General features: G+C 43.4%; 1 protein-coding gene and 1 long non-coding RNA gene across 4 annotated transcripts; one reads left to right on the forward strand and one right to left on the reverse strand.

Moving 5' to 3' along the window:
* Window positions 1-4,581: 4,581 nt before the first annotated feature.
* Window positions 4,582-20,659, reverse strand: AK1 (adenylate kinase 1). 3 transcript variants are annotated; one of them, XM_031954694.1, is made up of 8 exons: window positions 20,497-20,563; window positions 18,544-18,626; window positions 17,313-17,351; window positions 14,581-14,616; window positions 12,985-13,148; window positions 10,148-10,264; window positions 5,647-5,838; window positions 4,595-4,922 (listed from the first exon to the last, which is right to left on the reverse strand). In XM_031954694.1, the coding sequence occupies exons 3-8, from the start codon at window positions 17,317-17,319 to the stop codon at window positions 4,854-4,856; spliced, it is 585 nt and encodes a 194-aa protein (XP_031810554.1). In that variant the 5' UTR covers window positions 17,320-17,351; window positions 18,544-18,626; window positions 20,497-20,563; the 3' UTR covers window positions 4,595-4,853. The 3 variants fall into 3 exon arrangements, with proteins under 3 accessions (XP_023350038.1, XP_031810554.1, XP_003757362.1); XM_023494270.2 differs by lacking the exon at window positions 18,544-18,626 and having other exon boundaries at window positions 4,582-4,922; window positions 20,497-20,659; XM_003757314.4 differs by lacking the exons at window positions 17,313-17,351; window positions 18,544-18,626; window positions 20,497-20,563 and adding an exon at window positions 14,723-15,019.
* Window positions 14,993-15,920, forward strand: LOC100920944. Its single transcript, XR_001121436.3, has 2 exons — window positions 14,993-15,182; window positions 15,347-15,920. It is a non-coding gene; the product is annotated as an uncharacterized LOC100920944 (long non-coding RNA).
* Window positions 20,660-21,066: the final 407 nt, after the last annotated feature.

The raw sequence follows: 21,066 nt of genomic DNA on the forward strand, positions 1-21,066 counted from the left end.
CCTGGGGGGCAGGTCTATCCTGGCTCCGGACTGGCCGCCCTTCACAGCCTCCTCCTCTGCCCAGAAGGAAGGGGCAGGGGTGCCAGGCAAGCAGCCCCTTGGGAGCAACCAGAGTCTGGAGTTAGGCACTGACATGTCTGGGTCTTCCACCATCCTGGGCTGGCCATCTGGCGGCCTTTCTCATTCTCTCACTCTCTCGAACTGTACAGCACTCCCCCCCTACCAAGATCTCTTTCCCCTCAGTCTTAGTGGTTCAAGAGCTCAGGTACAAGGGCTGCTGGACTGTGTGAGGGGCACATGTGGTAGAAAATTGGAATAAGATCCAGGTATCCATCCTGGTGCCTAGAAAAAGCTGTGGAGTGTAAAAGGCATTGGATTGAGGAATGGAGAAATCTGTCTTTTGTCACTGATTCATTGCATGACTGAGCAAGTACATTTTCCTATCTAGACCTCAGTTTCCTTAGTTGCAAAATGAGTGGGGTTAGACAAGGCCCTTCCAGCAGTAGCCTCCAGTGGAGTCCAAGCTCTCTAGCCTCCCCCCATTAACAAAGGCAAAATCCTTTTCTCCAGTATTGTCCCCCCCCCACCTTCCCTCTGCTTCTTTTTAACACCCCCAATCCCCATCATGGAACAGCCAGTCTTTCCTGTTTACTCCCTGGCCTCTTGCTACAAGGGGAGGGGGGTGGGGAGAGGGGAGGCGACACAGACCCTTCACTGATCCAGGCTTCCTTCCTCTCCTACTCCTGCTTCATCTGGAAGACAATCCTTTCCTCTGGGGCCTTTTACGCCCTGGGGTTGAGGCACACGTGCCAGTGTCGCCGGTCAAGGGGGTGATGAGGGCACCCGGGGCCAGGATCCACATGTTGGACCAGTGTGGACCAATCACATTCCTTTTCTGATGGACTGTCCCCAGAGACAATCCTCAAGACACTAAGCCAACTAAGCAAGCCCCTTGGTGACTTGGGAGGGAGCTGTTAATATGAATGCTGCTATATTGCTCTTGTGTTTGAACAGAAAGAACTTTGGGCTGGGAGTCTGGAAGTCTGAATTCTATTACTGATTCTGTCGCCAGTGCTGTGTGTGAGCTTGAGCAAGTCTCCTCAGTTCCCTTTTCTACAAAACAAAGCTGGGGTAAACTAGATAATCTAAGAACTTGTAAAGTTCTAACTTTAAATCCTAAGGTCTTCTAGGGTGGAGGACTAGATCTTCCCCACAAATAAATTCATCATTTATTGAATCAGGCCCTGTGCTTGACTCTGGGTTTACAAGGATGAGAAGCAAGACTGTGCTTGCCCTCGGGAGCTTACAATCTAATACATAGGATATGACACAAATGCAGGATACAAGGTAACTTGTGCTAAAGCAGAGATTCAAGCACAGTAGTGTTCTATGGGGAGGGAGAACAGGATCCCTTTCTCAGGAGGCAAATCAAGGTAGACTTTGTGGAAGAGATAGCACCTACTATGGGTCTTGAAAAAATAGGGAATACATTTCAATTATGTGCAAATGTTATGATAGAAGATTTAGGATCAATTTAGTAAAAGCTTAGAAAACATTGTGTAAAAGGGAATATTGGGAAATAAAGTGAGAAAGAGGATTTGGAACCGGACTGTGGAAGAGTCTTAAATTTCAGGAGTGAGGAGTCTATTCAGTTCTATAGATAACTAGGAAAAGAAACAAGATTGCTTTTGCTGTCAGTTTACAATCTAATAATATATAGGCTATGATAGACATGAAAATGCTAAGGATACAAGTGAGAGGGATAAAAAAGAGATTCAAGAATAATAGTGTTCTACAGAAGGGGAGAAATCACTTTCAGAGGGGAGGAAAATCAAGAAACATTGTATGGAATAGGTGGCATTTAAGATGGGCTAAGTGAACGTTTTTGAGCAGAATTATGACATAGTAGACTTGTAAAATTAGGAAAGAAATAAGCATGAATTTTAAGTAACTACTGTGCTAAACACTATTTTCTCATTCGATCCTTACATTCAATGCTGGGAAAATCACATTCAAGTCTTTTTGATCTCAGCTCAGTGCTCTCAGCCACTGGGAAGTCACCTACCTGCCATTAGGAAATTTAATTGAGCCACAATATGAAGGATGGTTCAGAGAAGGGAAAAACAGGAGATAGGAAGATAATTAGGAAGCAATAGTCGATAAAGATCTAAATTAGTCTGATGGCAACAAGTACAAACACCATAGACAAGATATGAGAGCAGCTCTGCTCACAGAAGTAGAATCAACAGAACCCAGGAACCAACTGTCTCTGAGACGGAGAGTAGCCATTGAGGAATCTGGCGTTTCCAGAATGAGTGACTGGGTCATAGGATGATACATTTAGAGTGAGGTCATCTAACCCAGCCTTTTCCTTTGACGTATGGAGAACTCGGACAACAGTCAAGTCAACAAGCATTTATTAAGCACATGCTATGCAATCAGGCACTATGGGCAGTTAGAGCTCTGAGCCTGGAGTCATGAAGACCTGAATTCCAAGTCAACCTTAGATATTTGCTAGCTGTGTGACTTTGAGCAAGTCACTTAATCTGGTTGCCTCAATTTTCTCAACTGTAAAATGGGGATCATAACATCAACTACCTCCTAAGGTTGGACTGAGGATCAAATGAGATAATTATTACTTAGCACAATATCTTCCATGTAGTAATCACTATAAACATATTTGTTATTATTGCTTAGGGTCACACAGTTAACATACATGAGGTAAGATGTGAACCTAGATTTCCCGCCTCAGAGTCCAGCATTATACTCTTTTAACATGCTACCTCTGGGGTGGTGACATAATTGACAAAAACAAGAAGTTGGAAGAGGAGAGATGCAGATTTGGGAGCAATGAGGATTAATTTAATTCAAGATATGTTGAGTTTGAGATAAGTAGGGTGTTGTTCTTTGGAGAGTCATTCAGTTGCTCTATCTTATCCCCAAATAAGAATATAGAACCCAGAATTTTAGTGAGGATAAAGGCTTTCGAAATCATCAAGGTAAAGATATCTAGAAGTCTGCGAGAAATGGGGCTCACTGAAAAACCTAATCTATGTTTAAAAGTACATCTGGGAAGAGATGATAATTAAAGCCAAAAGAGAAGAAAGAAAAATAGAGAATTAGGCTGAGGGAAGAAAGCCACCCTTAAATGTAAATGGAGGAAGAGGCAAAATAAAACAACACAACAGCAAAGGAGAAACCATCAAAAACCTTGTCTTCAAATATTGCAGACGTCAAGGAGGATGCACATTGAGAAAAAAGGCCATTGGATGGGGCCCTTGCTGATGAATACAGAATAGTTCCCAAGATTTATATGAACTGATGCAAAAATGGCTACAATGTAAACAGAGAGCTCAAAGGCAGCAAACAATTGAAAATGAATGTAGCAAAGTTATGATCAAACTTGTTTCCAAAGAGGAGATTTGAGGAAGCAACAAGGCATCTCCACCCTGTTTGAAGAGGTAGGAGCACAGCATACAATCAGACTTTTTTGATTGTATTATTGGCATTGCTTCTCCCTCCCTCCCTGCTCTGTATTTCTCACTTTCTCTCCTTTTCTCTCATTATAAGGGATGGCTCTTGGAAGAAGATGGGGAGAATTGGAAGGACATATGAGGAAATATAGGTGATATAAAATCAAAAGCTATCAATAAAACTGTGTTTAAAAAGAAATCATTGGAGAAAATCACAAGATTTAAAGCTGGGAGAAATAATTAAGTCCAGCTACATGTTTTTGTAAAAGTGGAAACTGAGGAAACTAAGATGGGAAGCAATTTGCCTGTGGTCACAGAGTGGCTGTGCCAGATCTCAGATTCTGGCCCTTGGATTCCAGCATCAATGCTCTTTCCACCAGCACATGACACAGTCTATTTCAGGACAGTAACTGTGATAGAAACCATACTGGAAGGGGCTAAGAGTAAAGGGGTGGTAAGGAAGTGGAAGTACCAGTCCCAGGAAAGTTTTTGTCAATGCAACAGAGATTTAAACAGATCCTTATTCTATTCTGACCCAAAGTGCTATGTAAGACAAGGCTAAACATACACTGAGTGCTTATCCACTTGTCAAAGCACCCATCCACCTGTCTCTAGGCGGCTAGAGCATGAGTTGAGACTCTATCCAGCATCATACCCACTGCCACTGCCTCTCTGATAAGGAAAAAGAGTGGTATCCCTGGGCTTTGTGCCCCAAGTCACAGAATTTCAGAGCTGTTGGGGACCTTCAACAATCATCCAAATCCCATCCCCTCATTTCACAGACCGGGAAACCTATGGCAAATTATTTACTCAAGGTCATACAACCTAGATGTTGGTAGAGACAGAACCCATTCCCCACTCCTTAACTCCGTAAGGTGGTGAAAAAATGTTAACAGTAGGCATTCAGGGGAAATGATGCTGACAAATGAGAGGTGGCGGCCTTGGGTCTTCCCAAATGGGCTGGGGAGTAAAGCAGCCCAATATCTACCCATCCATTCACCACTCCATAGTCCTACCTATAAGGCTGGGGGGGGGGAGGGGGAAGAAGGGAGGATCAGGAAGACCAAATTCTTGTCCCTGGCCAAAGGGAAAGGCGAAAAGCTCATGCTGTAGCTGGGGAATGTTGGTATATTGTCAGTGAACTTTACTTTGAATCAAAGAACCAAAACCCGAATGTCCTTGGAGATTCCTTTAGTGAAGTTGCGTCCATGAAAACAGGATAAAGCCACTTCCTCTGTCTGAGCACGGAGCTCAGAGCTAGGTGGGGGAGGAGCTAGGAAGGGCAAGCAGGAGGGGCATCGGCTCCTGCCTTGGGGTTGGAGGAGTGGGAGAGATGAGTTTCTCTGAAATAGGGGAGATGACAGGATTTTTCAAACCCCATTAGTTCAGGGCATCCAGATGGGTACAGACTTCTTCAAAGACACTGTCCACTGAGCCTTCTGCATTGATCTGTGGGAAGACACAAAGGTCATTAGACTGACCTGGAAAACCAAGATGGGTAGAACTTGTGGACTTGAAGGACTTCTCTGAGACAAGGTTAATTCATCTGTCCATATCCCTCCCCCATACCTGGGATGGGAGACAAGAGGGATTTAGGTTTGATATTAGAAAAACTTTTGTTTGTGTGAGAGAAGTCTATGGAAGGAAGATGGGGAAGGGACAGAGTCAGGGGAAGGGACTAAACAATCTTTTAAACTTGAGGTTTTGAAGACTTGTGTGGAAGAGCTCACAAAATGAAACCTAGAGAGGCAACAGGATAAAATGGAAAGTAGCTTTCAGGGCCTGCAGTCAAGAGACCCAGCCCTGAACCCTGGCTCTGCTCCTTACTTAACTAACTGACCCTGAGTCAATTATATGTCTCAGTTTTCCCAATTGTAAAATGAAGGAGGGTTAGATTAGGTGACCTCTAAGGTGACCATCTAGCTGTAGTCCTGTAGGCCTTCCTGAAGGAATTCATCTCCTGTATCTACAGGGTCCAAGAACCAGCTCTTCTCCTCCCCACTCCTTCCTTTTCTAGGGCCCTGGCTTTGCCTTCCTCCTCTTATCTTCTCTGAATCTGGGCTCAGTGTCTCCAAATCCACCAAGGATGCTTCTGAGGCCCCCGAACATATAAATCAGGGAGGATTCTGCCAGCCTTCCCACTTGCCCTCTCTGACATTCCCAGCCCCTTTACCTTGCGGACAATACCCCGACCCTCATAAAATTTGATGACTGGCTCTGTGGCACTGTAGTACGTTTCCAGACGTTTCTTGATGGTCTCTTCGTTATCATCTACACGGCCACTGCTCTCCCCTCGTTTCAGCAACCTTTCCGTCATGGTTTCAGCGGCAGCATCTATGTGGAGCAGCAGTGTAGGGGTGCCAATCTAGGGAGACAAGAAAAAGGATAGGGAATCAGGACAGAGAAGCTCTGAGTTCCAATCCTAATTATACCGACTTGCTGGTGACGTAATCAATCACTCAAACCACTCTGAACTTCCACATCTTTAGTCCCAGAGCATTGGCCTTGTAATGTTTGGTATTTGTGTCTATAACAGAATCGGATCACCTAGAGCTAGGGATTTTTGAGATCACCTGGTTCCAACTCTCCTCATTTTACAAACTGAGAAACTGAAGTTCAGGGATCAGAAGCCTTCACCAAGGCTAACAGCAGAGCTGAGGTTCATTGCCAAGTATTCTGATTCCAAAATCTCCAGTTTCATTCCATAAACCCGTGATTAGGCTCATGATGGGACAGGATTTAATTTTTTTATGAGGTAGGTGAGAGACAAGGTGAAAAGAACCTTGGGTCTAAAGTCCAAAAGTAAACAAAACCTGAGTTCATAGAGTAGTACCAGCCCTGGAGTCCAGAGGCCCTGAGTTCATCAAGTTCAGTCTTAAGATACTTAATGCTTACTTACTGTGTGACTTTGGACAAGTCACTTAATCCCAACTGTCTCACCAAAAAAAAAAAAAATTCTACATATAAATTCATCACCTCTGTCAGAAAGTGGGTAGCATTCTTTATCCTTGCTGCTCTAAAATCATGGTTGATGACTTTTTTTTTTCATTTTTTTGTCAGTCTACATGCATTTATCGATACCTATAATGGTGTCTACTACTACCAGATATTGTACTAGATGCAAGTTATATAAAGTCAAGAATTAGATAAAGAAGTTGCAATGAGACCATCCAATGGTGAGGTAGAAAAATCATCCAACTTGTTATAAATAGTATATCATAGATTTCTCCTTTTTCCCTTTTTTTCCTTTCCTTTTCTTTTTTTTGCTAAGGCAATTGAGGTTAAGTGACTTACTTGCCCAGGGTCACACAGGAAGTATTAAGTGTCTGAGGTCAAATTTGAACTCAAGTCCTCCTGACTTCAAGCTGGTGCTCTATCCGCTGTGCCACCTAGATGCCCCTCTCCTTTTTCGTATGGCATTAATATCATTGAGCTGAATTGTACAATATTTCAGAGTCTGATTCTTTTTGTACAGCAAAATAACGTTTTGGTCATGTATACTTATTGTGTATCTAATTTATATTTTAATATATTTAACATCTACTGGTCATCCTGCCATCTAGGGGAGGGGGTGGGGGGGTAAGAGGTGAAAAATTGGAACAAGAGGTTTGGCAATTGTTAATGCTGTAAAGTTACCCATGCATATATCCTGTAAATAAAAGGCTATTAAATAATAAAAAAAAGAGAATATTGGTAAAAAAAAAAAAATATATATATATATATATATATATATATATATATATATATTTGAGCTATTTGTTCTTTTTAATAAAGCCTTTTATTTTCAAAACACTTGTATAGTTTTCAACATTCACCCTTGCAAAACCTTGTGTTCCAAATTTTTTTTTCCATCCCTTTTCCCCCACTCCCCCACTCTCTCCCCTAGAGAGATCCCCTACTTGCCTAGATGGCAAGTAATTCAATATATGTCAAACATGTACAATTCTTCTACACATATTTCCACAAGAAAAATCAGATCAAAAAAGAAAAAAATGAGAAAGAAAACTAAATGCAATTTTGCTTCACTTTTACAATACTGATGTCATAGTCTAAATTGTCCTCCCAATTCTGCTTACATTTTTTTCCTTGGTGAGTCAATTAGGGGTGTTAAGGGACTTCTCCAAGGTCCCACAGGTACCAACTGTTAAGTGTCTGAGGCTAGATTTGAACTCAAGTCATCTTAACTCCAAAGGCTGGTGCCCTATCCATTGCATCATCTAACTGCCCTGCTTACTTTACTCTGCTTCAGTCCTTACAAGTCTTCCCTGGAAGGTCGTCTTTCCTCATTATTTACAGCACAGTAGTATTCTATTACATTCATGTATCATAATTCTTTTAGCCATTGCTCAGTTTCCAGTTTTTTGCTGCCACATAGTGAGCTGTCATAAATATTTTTGGAATGAATGTATATCAACACATGCCATATTCACCTTTCTTTCCCTTTTTTCTTCTTTTTTTTTTTTTTCTCTCATGGCTTTTCCCTTTTGGTATGATTTTTCTTTCCCAATATGATTCACAAAGAAATATGTATTTTAAAAATTAATGTACATGTATAACCAGAAAAAGAAGAAAACAATAAAAAAGAAATTGTTTAGTGGGTAAGTGGGTAGTGGGAGAATGAAGTGTCTATAAAAATAAATTTTAAAAAAATTTTTGTACATGGGTTCTTTCACTCTGTGTTTATCTCCTAGAGATATAGATCTAATAATTGTATTGCTAGATCAAATGGCACTGTTTCATAACTTTTAGGACATAGTTCTGAATTGCTTTCCAGGAAGGATGTACCAATTCACAACCCTATCAACACTTCGATAATTTGCCTGCCTTTTATGGAGTGTAATCTTGACACATTAGAGTATGAACTCCTTGAAGGCAGTTCTTCTTCATTTTTTAAATGTGTATTTCTAACAACCGGTACAGTATGTGGCATATAAATGAATCTTTAATAAGTGAATTATTATATTGAATTGAATTGGCTACAAGATTGTATTGCTTGTCATTCTCTTCAATAGTGTATTCAAGGCCATAGGTTCCAGCATCCAGACACTCAAATGATATATTATGTTGAACTGCATGTATGTGATACAAAGTTCTCAGGTTCTCAGCTGGTAAAGAAACAATACAATTAAAGATTGGAAAGCTTTCACAGAATAATCAAGGCAAGAATTGTCTACGAGGCTATGTAGAGAGGAATCATTGCTCTGGGAATCCAATAAAGTCTAATAAATAAGGAGAGTCCAATAAAAACGTGGGGTACTGGAAGCAAAGCCCAGCAGCTTTAGACTGTTTAGATGGGACTGTTTGTGTGGGATGTGCAAGGCCCTCCCCTTCTTGAGATGAAGTCACCAAAACTCTCTCCGGGTTTTCTCCAAGGAGAAAATCTAAGTGACCACAGTACCCTCTTGTGTCTAGAGGAGGAAAAACCACTTGAGACAGAAATGGAGAATGTCCAGTTTCCATTCAATTCAATACTTATTTTAAAAAACCAACTATGTTCAAAAGCATCATGTTAGGCACAGTTTGGGTATAGAAGCAGAAATGGAAACAGTTCCTGCCCTCAGAAAGTTTATCATAAATCTATTGGGAGATTTAATTTTGGTCCCTAAAACTTGTGATTTCAATACTACAAGGAATTCCTACTGAAGAAACTCCAAGGCAGATTAGTAGTGTTTTATTCTTTAGAAAATTTGTTTAGGGTTTCTGGGAGATTAAGAGTCCAGGGCTGAAGGTGGGATTTCAAATCCTGTTTTCTTGCCTCTGAAATCAGCTCTCAATACATTACATGCTACTACAAGGGCACATTTAAAACAACATTTAAATAGTCTATGTATTTCACAAAATACAGACAAAATCTCTGATGAGAGGGCTTCAAATGAGTAATGTTTTAAGCTAAACCCAGCCCAAGTACTTAGCTGGTGACTATGGGGTAGTATTATGGGTAGCATTTATATAAAGATTTAAGGTTTACAAAACACTTTAGAAATATTTTCTTGTTTTACCCTCATGATAACCCTGAGAAATAGGCATTATTATTATCTCCATGTTACTTTTTTTTAAAAGGCAATGGAATTTGATTTGGGTAATGATTTGCCTGGGTCACACAGCTAGTAAGTGTCTGAGAATAAATTTGAACTCTTGACTCCAGGACTGTTGCTCTATCCACTGTGTCAACTAGCTGCCCCACCCCCAATTTACAAACAAGGAAACTGAGTCAAGCAGGCATCTGTCAAATCATTTTTTTTTTTTTTGCTCAAGACCACACAGATAGTGTTAATTTGAAGCCAGACTCAAACTCAGATCTTTGTGGACTATATAGGTCAAGTGTTCCATCATCCACTGTGCCACCTAACAGAAAGAGAGAGACTTTTTTGGGGGGATCCCTCGTTTTTTATCATGCAGATTGGTCCACTGACTTGTGGCCACTTTCAGGTTATGACAATGATACTATGGAAAAGGAAATACAATTAGCATCAGGAATGTCCTCCTGGTTGGAGCAGCCAGGCTCCTCCCCTGTCTAATCATGCTAAATAAGAGGAGAATCTTCTGAGTCTTACCAACCGGGAGGCAAGGGTGTCATGAGCCCCTCAGTCACCTCAGCACGCTTCCCTCTCGCACACCGAACCCCACATGTCAAGCATCAGCAGCAGGCTAGACAGCAACCAAACCCAGCTTACCTTCTTTTCAAATTCTTCTCCCTGTTTCACTTCCCGAGGGTAACCATCTATCAAGAAGCCCTTGGATGTCTCAACCTTGGCAACCATGGCATCTCGGAGCATATCCAGTACCGTATCCTGGGAGAGAATGGTAGAGAGGGGAGAAGAGGAGGGAATTGACAGGGAGAAAAGATAACATGATAATAGTTGTTCAGTCATGTCCAGCTCCTTGTGACCCCACTTGAGGTTTTCTTGGCAAAGATATTAGAAGGGTTTGCCATTTCCTTCTCCAGCTCATTGTATAGATGAGGAAATTGAGGCAAGCAGGATTAAGTGACTTGCCCAGGGTCACATAGCTAGTGAGTGTCTTGAGGCTGGACTTGAACTCAGGAAGATGAGTCTTATTAAAGATTCCTTTAGCCTCTTCTCAGATATGCTGGCCCCATTTCCTAGTCTCTTTTTTCTACTTCTCTGAAGTCCTCCTGAAGCCCCAATTCAGGCTCTACTATACCCAGCTCAGGAAAGTTACTATGGGTCACACCTAGCCCTATATCCTCTGAAATGCAAAGATATTTACTGCTATCTAGTTTGGGCTTCTGCCTACTCCCCAACTAAGTCACAAACTACTACTTCTTCTTCTTCTTCCAGCACAGCACCAGACATACTCTAAGTGTAGGCTCACACAAGAGCTATTGATAGATTAATCTTCAGAAGCAAACAGTAAAGCAGGAATTGTAAGAATCATTGATTGTCCTACCTCTTCTTTCCTCTTTCCTCTTGCTTTCCCCAGTTTTACCCTAACCCCTTTATTCCCCCCTACTTAAGGGTATTGGGACAGTAATAATAATAATAATTAACAGTAATATCATTTGTTGTCTATCATTGATTATTAATCTCTAACATGAGGGGCATTGTGGTGTAGTAGATGGAGGACCAGCCTTGGAATATGAAAGCCCTCAATTCAAAGCCCACCACAAATACTAGCTGTGTAACCACAACTATATCACTTACCTTCCTCAGTGCACCTGGCTACTCTCTAGGACAATGTTACAGAAAAGTTGCTGACCTGTATCACATTGGGAGTGCCCTACCTAGATGAGATCACAAATTTTGACAACCTACATCCCAAAAAGATATCACCCTGACATGTCTATGGAATGTTTATCTTTATATAATAGTTTTTCATTCCCAGAACATTCAGTAGATTATAGTTTGAGGATAGGCATTGTCTCACCTTTGTCTTTATATACCTAGCACCTAACTCAGTGTTATTTAAAAGTAGCTATTTAAGAAATGTTTGCTATACTGAAATATATTAAATTTAACAATGCAGGGTCCCCTTGATGCAATCAGTGATGATTCAAAAGAAATATGCCTGATTATTTTATTTGAAAAAGTAAAGGGTTGAAAAATCACAGCTATGATATGCAATTAGAAGACCAAGCATTCATTTAGCTAGTATATCAGAACACAGATTTGGCAGGGATGCTGTATAGATGGAGAATAAGTTGGGCCCAGATCAAAAGGAACAAGAGAGCAGACATGATGCCATTTGGGAGGTTGCTGCAGTACTTTTAATGATCCCAAGCTGCTCCCCAATCCCAAAATCTAACTTTATTAAAAAACATAAGTATTTTCCCAAGTATGATCTATCATTGAAATCTTTAAAGCACCACAATCACTGAAGAATCAAAGCCCAGTGTAACCTGAAAATCAGTGGAATGATAATAGGCACAAATAAGATATATTTTCTTTTTTTTCTTTTTTTTTTTAACCATCTTCATGGTTTAAAATTTATTCAATTCAGTTTGCCAGCCATCTTATAAAGCAATATTACATATAAATCCATATTCTAGGTATTAGATATACAAAAAAAAAATAACCATCCCTGCCCTCAAGGAGTTTATTCTCTATTATATAAGGACATAGGTACCAAGTATAGATGAACTAAGGATTAAGAAGACATGACCTCTTTCTCTCAGAAACTAGAAATATTCTATTGTTTTTTGACCAAAAATTCTACATGGAAATTCATTAAAATCGTATTATTATTTTACCTCCACACCAGATCAGGCAAAAGTGAGAGGTTACTCAGACTTTCAAAACTTATAGTAATTGAGTTATAAGCACTGGAGGATCCTATTAATCTGGAAATATTTTTAGTTTACATCTTGTGACAGATTCTGCCTTTCTGACATATATTTACCAGACTGATTTTGCAGAAGAGGAGTAATAAGGGGTATTGGTGAGGAAATGCAGAATCATAAAAGGAGATGGGCCAGTCATGTGTCAAAAGTCAAATATGACATGAACAGCCTGAGTACTTCATTGGCACTCACAAAAAAAGAAAGGTCTCTAGCATTTCTAGGTGAACATGGACAAGAACCTGAGAAAGTGAGAAGGTGAAAAGGGGTGGCTAAGTTGTGATCTGAAATGATGAGAGTAATAGCTGCAGGAATAAACCATAGTCACTGAAATATATTTCATTTTATATTTCATTTGACTCTGATAATAAGTGTGCTAAGGGCAAAGGGTGTATTATCCCCATTTTATAGAGAACAAAATCAATATTCATAGAAATTAAGTGATTGTCCTATACCTTACAGGACAGAGAAATAAAGAGAAAAATCAGAACTTCCCATTTTCCTTCCCAGTGGGGATGTTCATATGCAATCAATGATTACTCTTCTCACCACCCCAAATTCCACAAAGTGCCTAGAATATAGGCACATGCTAAACACTCAATTAAGAAAGTTTGCCCAGATTCTAGTTTGTTGTAAGTGCTATCCAAATATTGCAGTTGTAGTTTTATAGCACCAGTGCCCTTCCTCCCCTCATCCTCCACAATCATTGCTTACCAAGGGTACCAGTTCTCCTTTCTCCATGATTTCTGACAATTTCTTGCCCCTTTCAGAGCCAGAGCTGACTTCTTCCCTCAAGAGATCTCCAGTGGATAGATGTGTGTAGCCATACTTCTCAACAATCTTCTCACATTGGGTCCCCTTCCCTGAGCCTGGTCCCCCTAAAAGAACCAGAAATACCCCTCCCCGAATGTCATAACTGAGAGAGATTTTAGAAATGTTATAGTTAAAACCCTTAATTTTACAGGTATAGAAAATGGAGCTCGGAGGAGAAATGAATGACTTGTGCAGTCATATAGAAAATGGCAGCTCCTGGGCTAGAATTTTTATTTTATTTTTTATTAATTTTTATTAATGCCTGGCACATAGTGATCTTTTAATGCTTGTTGACCTGTTTATTGACTCACATTTATGTATCATTTGACAAATTGCAAAGGGCTCTCCTCACAATAATCCTGAGAAAGATAATGCAAATGTTTTAATCCACGTGTTTACAGAGGTCAAATGACTTGCTCAAAGTCACATATCATATAGCACAGCCAGGACTGAAATTCAGTTCTCTCTGCCTCAGACACTTACTAGCTTTGTGACCCTGAGAAAGTCAATTAACCGTGACTGCCTCTTTAAAAAAAAAAAAGGAAGGAAGGAAGGAAGGAAGGAAGGAAGGAAGGAAGGAAGGAAGGAAGGAAGGAAGGAAGGAAGGAAGAAAGAAGGGAGGGAGGGAGGGAGGGAGGAAGGGAGGAAGGAGGAAGGAGGAAGGAAGGAAGGAAGGAAGGAAGGAAGGAAGGGAGGAAGGGAGGGAGGAAGGGAGGGAGGGAAGGAGCGAGGGAAGGAGGAAGGAAGGGAGAGAGGGAGGGAGGAAGGAAGAGAGAGGGAGGAAGGAAGAGAGAGAAAGGAAGGAAGGAAGGAAGGAAGAAAAGAAGAGAGGGAAAGGAAGGAAGGAAGAAAAAAGAAGGAAAGAAAAGGAAGCATGAAAAAAGAATGGAAGAAATAAAGAGAAAGGAAGAGAGAAAGAAAAAGAAGGAAGAAAGACAAGAAGGAAGGTAGGAAGGAAAAGAAAGAAAGAAAATGGAGAAAGAAGAAGGGAGAGGAAGGGGAGGAGAAAAGGAGAAAGAAAAAAGAAAGAATGGAAGAAATAAAAAGCAAGGGAGAAAGAAAGAAAAGGAAGGAAGGTAAGAAGAAAAAAGAAATAAAGTGAAGGAGAGAGAGAAAGGAGGAAGAAGAAAGAAAGAAAGAAAGAAAGAAAGAAAGAAAGAAAGAAAGAAAGAAAGAAAGAAAGCAAAAAGGAAAGAAAGAAAGAAAATAAAAAAGAAAAGAGAGAAAGAAAAAGAAAAAAGAAATAAAGAAAAAGAGAGAAAGAAAGAAAGAAAGAGAAAAAAAGAAAGAAAAAAAAAAAAAGAAAAGAAAGGTTAGTTCTCTGGACTCACAGTCCAGTAGGAGTCCATAAGACCACACTAACCAGCCCCCCTTTCCCCCCCAGGCTCCTTGTGGACACATAACCTTGATGGATTGTGAGGTAGGAGCATAAGCAGCCCCACCCCCGCCTATGTCCAAACAGCTCTAACCTCCCAACCCAACAGCTCTCCAACTCACCCACCACAAAGATGATCTTGCTATTCTTCAATTTTTCTGTGGATGGAGGAAAGGAAAACCAGTTAGGCAGAAGCCCAGTGGGAAGAGCGGAGGGGTTGGGGAGTGAGGGCGACCAGCCACCCAGAGAAGGGCCCAGGGATACCTTTAGCCACGTTAGCTACTTTGGTGTTTTCATTAGAGAGACAAGACCCCATGTCCCGATCTTTGTTCCAGTCTCCTCAGTACTTCCCTTAATCTTACAGCCCTTTTCTCTGCCCATCCCTCTTCTCCCCAACCCCCACTAGGTTCTTATGCCAGGGTTTGGGCCTGTAGCCCCTCCCTGTAGCTGTCTCAGCCCCCCCAGTATTGCCCAGTTTGTGGCAAGGGTGAGGTGGAAGGAGATGTTAGCAGGCCACAACACATGTTCCCATAGAAACAGTTGCTGGGGAATGGAGGGGTGTGGTGAGGACCTCGGCCCTAGGCCCAGTCTAACTATGTGGTCTCTGTGCTGAGGTGGGCAGGGACACAGGAATTAAAGCTACAGTCTTCAAGGAATAGAGGATTTAGTGGGAACTGAAGGCCCTTCTCAGGCCACAGCGCCGCCGAGGACTTCCAGCCCTCAGGTCAGCGGCGGAGTATCCCACAGCCCGGGTGATGGGGGGAAGAGCTGATCACTAAAGGCAGTTCCCGGTTTTAAAATTCTAGAATTCTTCTCCTGGGGGAGGGGCCGGGCCTGCAGTGGGGGGAAAAATGCTTTCCTGACTTTTGGTGTCCTATTCTTCCCTAGGTGACAGGAGGAATCCCATCGCCTTTCTGGGACTCCAAATCCCACCTAGGGATGCCAGAAGGGTGGGTCATGAAGACAACAGAGTGAGGCTGCTGAATGTAATCAAGGAGAGAAGCAATTGATTTTCTTTGTAGGCAGACTAATCTCTAGGACTCAAGATTTTCTGTACCAGCACAACAGAGTGATTTCCTCATTTTTTTCTGGACACTTAACCGAAGATGGAATGTAAGAACCCGTCAGCTCACATCCCTTATATTTATCTGTACAGCACTGACTGAGGATTAGGATGTTTTCAAATCCATTATATTGACAGATCTCCCCAACTCCCTAAAAATTCCTATTCTGCATTTGGGGAAACTGAGGCAGAGATTTACACTCAATTTATACTCAAAATAGACAACTTCAGATCTTGACTTTGCTTCTTACTGTGTGACTTCTGTGGATGGAGGAAAGGCAAGTCATTTAACCTCAATTTCGTCATCTATAGAATATGAGGATTGGAAAACTCCTTTTTGAGGTGCCTTCTAGTCCCTGTAATTCATGATTCTTGGGGCCCAGAGAAATTCAGTGATTTGCTTAAAGTATAATTGTTGCATTATTTCTGCATCTGCAGATACCATGTAAGAACCCATTAATTCACATCCCTTATATTCATCTGTATAACACAGACTGAGGATTAGGGTCTTTTCATATCCATTATCCTGACAAATATCCCCAACTCCCTAAAATTCCTATTCTACATTTGGGGAAGCTGAGGCAGTAAAGTGTAGTGTAAAAGAGTATTAGATTCATACTCAAAATAACCAACTTCAGATCCCAGCTCCTCTTCTTACTGTGTGACCTTAGACAAGACCTTAGACTTGCTCAAAGTACGATTGTCCCATTATTCCTGAACTCCCCTGAATAATGGAGATGATGTTCCTGGGGATACAGAGTAAGATGGATTCTTCCTGGAAATCCATGAGCTAATTTACAGAACACGCTCTGTAAATGAAGATTGCATTCAAGAGGAACTAGACACAACAGCAATGGAAAAAGTTGTGGCTCCTTTAAGAGTCTCAGCAGGTTCTAGGCCCAGATCCTAGAGTGAAGGAGTTTAGGGCAGTCCAACTCCTCCTCAGTAAAGCACGTGGCCCTGCTAGGGCATGTGGGTAGGGATGCGCTCCAGTGAGATGGGAGGAGGCACTTCAGGCCTCTCTGTCTAAATCTCTGAGTGTCTTTCTCTCAGTGAATCGTGTTGTGTCTCTCACCCCTGTGTCTCTTCCCCAGCCTATTGCCACAGAAGGAACAGAGTCTATAAATACCACCTGGAGAGGGTGGGCCCTGGGGAGTTGTGTTCCCAGGAGATACTGAGAGGTCTCCTAATCACAGATTCTAAAATTAGCTTTGCTCCTGTGGGACACATAGCAAAGAAAGCACCCTATCTCTTCTCTCCTTTCCCCACCAACAGGAATTCATTGCTCCAGAGCTAAGGACCTCAAAGGGAGAAGGAAAGGTCAAGAGAAGGGATGTTCGATGGGCCTCTCTATGCTCCAGGAGCCCATGATATTCCATTCCTCCCTCAATGTGCCTCTTGTAACCACACAGACAATTAGAGTAAGAGCTAAAAGACTCTTAAAGAGATGACCCCCTTCACTTTACAGCTACACTTTATAGGCTCAGAGAGGAAAGATGATTTCCCTAAGGTCACACAGTTGGTAGTTGGTAGCCAGAAACCAAATCTACATTTCCCAAGTCCTATTCATTCTTCCCACTGTATCAAACCATTTCCCCTTTTCCTGAATCTATGGATCTGACTATCACTTTCAAGAGAAGGATTAAATAGAGTGGTTGAGAAGCCCACAGAGAGGAAAAAAAATTTAGCACCGAAGTTTAGCTCTACAAAAGACTTTAGAAGCAATCTGGCCCAATCCCTTTAAAAACTGAGTCTGGAAAGCCACACGGCAAGCAGAGGAATGCCACCTACTTTCCATCCTGCTGAGTTTGGCCTGCTGAACTTTTCAGGCTGTAAGAGAAAAGAAAAAGGTGAGAAAGATTCCCCTGGAGAGAGACTCTTCGCTTTTCCCCAACCCATCCCTCCTCATCCTCTAACCAAAAACAAATGAAGAATCAGGCTTTCTTGATGGCATATAGTATCCCCCTTCCTGAACTTTCCCTAACTCCAATTTTGATTAACGGATGGCCCATGAATGATTGGTGCTGACCTCCAGGTTCCTATTCTTCTTGATACCTCTTAACTAGCCCTTCCTTTCTCCCCAGTAAGCCAAACTCCTCCCAGAAGACCAGGGCTTTAATACAATTTAAAACTAATTCTTAATGTCTACTCCCAAACCCCAAGCCAGTGGCTAACTTCCCACTAGGCAGAGGGCAAGGAAAGACAGATTCCCACCCTCATCCCCTAATTGGGACAGACAGATTAGGCTTGGTATTGAGAGAGCCTATCTGCTCTGCCTCAGGGACCTTCTGAGGAACTGAGGAGCGTCAGAAGTATACCTAAAGGGTTTCATCACCATCACTAACACACCACCTCTCAAAGCAAACAATCCTATCAGTCCCCTGGCTCTACATGTTTGCAATGTGGGTGGCCCAATGCTTAACTCCCCAAGGCCAGGGCATGAGAGTCAGAAAATGAGGGCTAACTATCTTTATTTGAAGTGGACACAAAGGGAGGGGCAGCAGCCTGAACTCCAAATTCCTGGTATTGTATAGATTCATAAATGAAATGAGATGAATGAGACACTGCCCCCGGACACCATCATCTAAGGAGCTTCCTCTCCTGGGCAATTGTGGTCCCCTGCCATCTAATACAATTACCTCAGGCCATCCTCACAGCCCCAGGGTCCTCTTGCCATGCTATCTCTTCTCTAAGGCCTACCAGAACACCCTCTCTTATACTACGGATGCACCCCCATACCAATCATTACCTTTATCATTCCCCATAAAATAAGCAATATCTTTACCTGGGGAAACTAATGTTTTTCACCCATGAGATTCCCCCTCCTCTCCAATTGAAGAATATTCATCTCCCTACTCTTATGCCAGGAACATCAACTCTCTAAGCTTCAGTTTCCCCATCCATAAAATGAAGGAATTAAACTATCTAATATCTAAGATACCATCTAGCTCTAAAATTAAGCATGAGAACTAAAATGTCCAGGCAGTTCTTGGCAACATAATCCCTTGGGGGAGTATCATACCTTAGCCCTCCTACCCCAAGGCAGCTGAATCCTCTGGCAGCCTGAAGCTTCTTCAGCTCAAAATAACTCAGAGTATAGGGCACCTGTGTGGTGGGATGGGCAAGTGAGTTAAATGTTCTGGAGGGGTTTAGGTTACAGTTGCAGAGCTCAGCCCTAATAAGGGCAGCAGCCTGATCTAAGAATGGACTAAGGACTTGGGGCTTTCCTAAGCACTGCAGAGGGTGACAAGTATAGACTTGGCTTGGGGAAGGCTCCTCTTGAGAAGGCTCCCAGAAGAGGCAAAGAAAAGAGAACATAGATTTAGACCTTTTAAGGTCATCGGGTCCAGTCTACTCATTTTATTGATAAAGAAGCTAAAGACTAGAAAGTTAGTCTGAGCTTATAGAAATGGCAGAGCCAGGAATCATGTGATTCCTACTTCAACACATTTTTTGCCATAGCAAAGAGAGATGTGGCCTTGCTATGAGCTAAATCACTAGGAAGGGCTCTAATCTACCTTTCTCTAAACTCAGGGCTTCCAAATAGAGGGGCCCCTCAGCCTCCAAAGCTAAGCCCTGAGAGCTAGGGAAAGAGTGAACTATAGAACCTCAGTGTCCTAAGTTACCTGAATAATGAAAAGTTAGAAATGAAGGGAACTTTAAAGATGATCTTGCCCAGTGCCTTCATTTCACAAATGAGTAAATTCAGAAAAAGTGTTTGTGACTTGTCCAAGATCTGATTCCCCATGACAGTGCACCTCAGCTTCACCCACCATTTTCTCTGCTCTCTCCCCAGAGCCGGAGTTAGGTGAGCATTCCATTGGTTCACTAGAGTCAGCAAGGATGAAAGGAAATCAAGAAACCCATTTCTATAAGGAAGCTTCCCACTTCCCATCTCCCATTCCCAGGTGGTTGTTAGGACTGACAGCTCCTGTAGGAGGCTAAGGACCCACTCTGTCCCCTCTCTCCCCTCCAACTCCCTCCACGAGGGCACAGGTAAGTTTTTTGAACGCCCAGAGCTGTTTGGCCTTGAGAATATTCACTCACAGCCCTCTGTAAGATGTGGGTGGCCCACATTTACATGTTTGTAAGGGCCTAGGAAAATGTACTGATCCTTGCGCAGCCTGGCTCCAGGGAGGAATGACTAACAACTCTTCCAGTCCTGCAACTGTTGGTCTCCAGGTTTCTATTTTCCTGCTTAGGACTCACACATCCCTCAATCTAACTCCTCTGCCAGACATATAAGGACCTGCATCAACACAGCATCAAGAGGGCCGCGGGGCTCCAAACCCGCCCACCCCATCCACCGCTCTGGGCCTAGTGCATGCCCTTCCAGCAGCAGGGACCGGGCCCTACAGCCCGCATGACATGAGCTCCCACGCCCGGGGGTCAGGGGCCTGTGTGGGCACGCCTGGCCCAGGAGGCGCGCACTAGGAGAGGCCCCTGACACACGGAGGACCTGCTGGGTGCAGGGGGAGTCCCACACGCTCTGCCAGGCAGTTACTGGGAGGGGGGAGCGGAGGGTGACACAAAGGAGCTACTGTATGGGAGAGGGGGGGGCAGCAGGAGCATAAACACGAGCAGAGACACAAACACAAATATGCCCTCCCGGAGGACGCACAAGGAGGACCCGCAGCCGCCCGGAGAGACGGGGCTGCCAAGCCCGGAGAAAGGACCCGCGCACACGCAGACACGGACACGGACCAGAAGGATCCGCAGACACAGAGACCGGACCCACGGACACGCGGAGAGCGCCTCATCGAGGCAGGCGCGCGTGCCCCCTCCTTCCTCCCCCCCCCAACCCCGAGCTTTGCGCACCCGGGCGCGCACAAAGGCTCACAAGGCAGACGCCGAGCTCCAGGATCGTGCAGAAAGGTGCACATCAGCCCGGAGCCGGCCATGCCAGCAAACGTGCCAGGGCCCGCTAGCGAGAGCTCTCCGGCCCCGGCGGAAAGGGGGCTGCGAGCGCACTGACCTGGGCGCTGGCTGTGGCCGCGGAGGGGGCAGGCCGGTCCCGATGCCCGCAGCCCGCTGCCCTGCCTGTCCTCCGCCGAGCCGCTCCGAGCCAGATATATAAGGCTGACAGCGCGCGGCATGCTGGGAGGGGGAATCTCTGACAGCCGCCGCCGAGGACACCTCGGGAGGGAGGGAGGAGAGGGAAGCGGCATCAGGAGAGGCAAGGGAAGAGACGCGGGAGGGGGAAAGGGCCGCCGAAAAGGCAAGAGGTAGATCGAAAAATAAAGGTGGCCAGCACCACCCGGGGATGAGATTGAGGGAAGAGATGAGCTCAGGACTTGGGTGAGAACGCAGAGCCGGTGTAGGCTAGGGAGCTCCTAATTTTGGCTCCTTCCCTCCTCCCTCTCTCGTTCTCTCTCTCTGCCTCTCTGTCTCTGTCTCTCTCTGTCTCTCTGTCTCTCATCTGTGTGCCTCTCTCTTTGTGTGTCTCTTTCTCTCCCACTTCCTCTCCCTCCTCTGTCTCTTTCTCTCTCTCTGTCTCTCTCTCTCGTCTCTCTCTGTCTCTCTCTCTGTCTCTGTCTCTCTCTGT

This window comes from Sarcophilus harrisii, chromosome 2, assembly GCF_902635505.1.
Source record: "Sarcophilus harrisii chromosome 2, mSarHar1.11, whole genome shotgun sequence".
NCBI lineage: Eukaryota > Metazoa > Chordata > Mammalia > Dasyuromorphia > Dasyuridae > Sarcophilus > Sarcophilus harrisii.

What these genes read in the sequence shown, in the direction of transcription:
- AK1 (XM_003757314.4), bottom strand. Translation starts at nt 14,774, where the DNA reads ATGGGGTCTTGTCTCTCTAATGAAAACACCAAAGTAGCTAACGTGGCT. An exon ending in AAGGAGAACTGGTACCCTTG is followed by an intron (nt 10,265 to 12,984) that starts GTAAGCAATGAT and finishes ATTCTCTCCCAG; the next exon opens with GATACGGTACTGGATATGCT. An exon ending in GTCGGGGTATTGTCCGCAAG is followed by an intron (nt 4,923 to 5,646) that starts GTAAAGGGGCTG and finishes GTCTTCCCACAG; the next exon opens with ATCAATGCAGAAGGCTCAGT.